The sequence below is a fragment of the Aythya marila genome (assembly GCF_965140915.1).
Source record: "Aythya marila genome assembly, contig: HAP1_HAP1_SCAFFOLD_154, whole genome shotgun sequence".
NCBI classification, from domain to species: Eukaryota; Metazoa; Chordata; class Aves; order Anseriformes; family Anatidae; genus Aythya; species Aythya marila.
This window is the reverse complement of record NW_028137218.1, coordinates 1015816-1018815: the sequence shown is the minus strand read 5'-3', so window position 1 is coordinate 1018815 and position 3000 is coordinate 1015816. Positions and strand designations below refer to the sequence as shown.

Genomic DNA, 3000 nt, shown 5'->3' with positions numbered 1-3000 from the left:
TCAGGCACTGCCCTCAGCAGATCCTTCTATGCTGCAGATGCTGGTACGGAGCCAGCTGTATTAGAGAAGTGTCCCTGGCCTGTCCCTGCCTGTGGACACAGAACTGCCCCAGAGCAGCACGGTGAGCAAGAGACAAGAGCAATGAGTCCTCGCAGCAACACAAGGGCTCTGTAGGAGAGTACTAGGTGAAAGGGAGAGCAGCTTGGGAAAGAAGAAGCTCTGGGGCTCCTTGGCAGTGCTGCTGTACCAGGACACTTCTTCCCTCCACCCCTGCACACAGCCAAGTGCCCCTGCAGCTTCACTGCAGGTCTCTGAGGGAGGATCGCGGGCAAGCATATCACTGCAGGGTCGTTTTTTTTATTTGTTTACACCAAGTCCAGGAGTCACATGGGACATGTAGATACTTAAATGAAAGAATATGAACAAAGATATTTCTTTGTGGACAATAATTTCACAAGCAATATAAAGAAAAATATATACTCAAACAAAATAAAAAACTAACAAACAAACAAACAAAAAAAAAACTAACCTGCATCTGGGCCTTTAATGAGTTACATTATGAATGATATGCAGAAAAAGAACTAGACAGTGGGTTCGAGTGCATCCTCTGCAAGTTTGCAGGTGACACTAAACTCAGTGGTGCAGTTGATGCAATAGAAGGAAGGGATGCCATCCAAAGGGATCTGAACTAGCTTGTGAAGTGGGTCCATGAGAAACTGAAGATGTTCAGCAAGTCCAAGTGCAAGGCGTTACACCTGTCTCAGGGCAATCGGACACGAGGACAGACTGGAAGAAGAACACATTGAGAGCAGCCCTGCAGAGAAGATTCTTGTTCTCGTGGACATGAACTGTTCAACATGAGCCATCAGTGCGAGCTTGCATCCCAGAAGGCCAACTGCATCCCGGGATTCATCAAAGGATGAGTGGCTAGAAGGTCGAGGGAGGTGATTGTTCCCCTCTACTCTGCTATTGTGAGGCCCCACTTGGAGTACTGAATCCAGGTTTGGTGCCCCAGCACAAGAAGGATGTTGATCTGTTAAAACAGGTCCAGAGGAGGGCCACAAAGATGATCAAGGAGCTGGAGCACCCCTCCTATGAAGGAAGGCTGAGAGAGTTGGGTTGGTTTAGCCTGCAGAAGAGAAGGCTTTAGGGTGAATTCATTGCCTACAAACCACCTGTCTGAGCTGGAGCAAAAGCCCAGTGCAGGGAACGGTGGTTACGAGGGGCTGTCTGTGATGATTGCATCTTCTCAGTAATTAAAGGGGGCATAAGAAAAGATGGAGAAAAACTCTTTGCTCAATCAAATAATGACAGGACAAGGGGGAATGGTTTTAAACTAAAAGAGCAGAGATTTTGATTAGAGGTTAGAAGGAAATTCTTCACTCAGAGGGCGGTGAGGCACTGTAAGAGGTTGCCCACAGAACTTCTAGATGCCCCATCCTTGGAGGTCTACAAGGCCTGGGTGGATGGGGCCCTGGAAAACTTGATCTAGTGGGTGGCATACTTGCCCAGGGTGGGGGGGTTGGAACTAGATGATCTTTGAGGTCTCTTCTAAACCAGGCAGTTCTGTGTTTCTATGATTCTAAGACAGGCAGTTTATTCCTTCTGAAAAACACTCATTCATCACTTTCCACACCGCATCTTTCAGCTCCTGGTTCCTCATGCTGTAGATGAGGGGGTTCACTGTTGGACTCACCACCGAATACAGAACTGCCAGCAAAAGATTCAGGGAAGAGGAGGACATGGAGGGAGGCTTCAGGTAGGCAAATATGGCAGTGCTGGTGAAAAGGGAGACTACGGCCAGGTGAGGGAGGCATGTGGACAAGGCTTTATGTCGGCCCTGCTGTGAGGGGATCCTCAGCACAACCCTGAAGATCTGCATATAGGACAGCACAAGGAAAACAAAACACACAAATAATAAAGAGGCACTAACCACAATAAGCCTAGCCTCTTTGATATAGGCATCAGTGCAGGAGAGCTTGAGGATCTGGGGAATTTCACAGAAGAACTGGTCCAGGGCATTGCCTTGGCAGAGGGGAAGGGAAAATGTATTGGCAGTGTGCAGCACAGCATAGAGAAAAGTAATGCCCCAGGTAGCTGCTGCCATGTTGACACAAGCTCTGCTGTCCATTATTGTCCTGTAGTGCAGGGGTTTGCAGATGGCAATGTAGCGGTCATAGGCCATGATGGTGAGTAGGTAAAACTCTGCTGTGACAAATGTGACAAACATAAAGACCTGGGTAGCACAACCGAAGAAGGAAATGGCCCTGGTGTCCCACAGGGAATTGGCCATAGCTTTGGGAAGAGCGGTAGAGATAGATCCCAGGTCGATGAGGGCGAGGTTGAGGAGGAAGAAATACATGGGGGTGTGGAGGTGGTGGTTGCAGGCTACAGCTGTGAGGATGAGGCCGTTGCCCAGGAGGGCAGCCAGGTAGATGCCCAGAAAGAGCGCGAAGTGCAGGAGCTGCAGCTCGTGTGTGTCTGCAAATGCCAGGAGGAGGAACTCAGTGGGGAAGCTGCTGTTGGACATTTGCTGCTTCTGGGCATAGCAGCCTATTTATGGAGGAATTTAAAGAGGCAAGTTAGATAGTGTTTTCTGAGCAAAACCTAAGCCATATCTCATTGAAACATCCTTAACAAGACACACTGCCTTTTCCAGGGAAGAATACATGCTTCTGCCTGGAGCTTTTGATTTGGTTGCCTAAGAATGCCTAAGAGACCAGGTTAGTCAACTTTGCTCTCTGGAAGGGTCAGTACTGCCCTGTAGGTACATGATAAAGACCACCAGGGACTGGTGGTGGTCTCTGAGACAGGTACCTGCCCCAGGTAGCAGGCTCTGGGAAGCAGAAGACTCCCCCCTACTCTTCTGGGTGGCCTCCTTCCTTCTACAGCTTCTCCTCACAGTGTCCTGGGCAGCTCCCCAGGCAGGCTGAGTGCTGAGCCTGGCAGGCAGCAGAGGCCCTGCCCCGGCACACAGCCCCTGGGGCACAGCAGGGACCC

The 3000-nt window shown here is 49.8% G+C and overlaps 1 protein-coding gene across 1 annotated transcript; it reads right to left on the bottom strand.

The window, feature by feature from the left end:
- Nucleotides 1-1582: 1582 nt before the first annotated feature.
- LOC309891069 (olfactory receptor 14A16-like) lies at nt 1583-2530 on the bottom strand (the record flags this gene model as incomplete). The annotated part of the gene is made up of 1 exon (XM_082785455.1): nt 1583-2530. One exon carries the CDS (start codon nt 2528-2530, stop codon nt 1583-1585), a length of 948 nt encoding a protein of 315 aa, XP_082641581.1.
- Between the last annotated feature and the right edge of the window lie 470 nt (nt 2531-3000).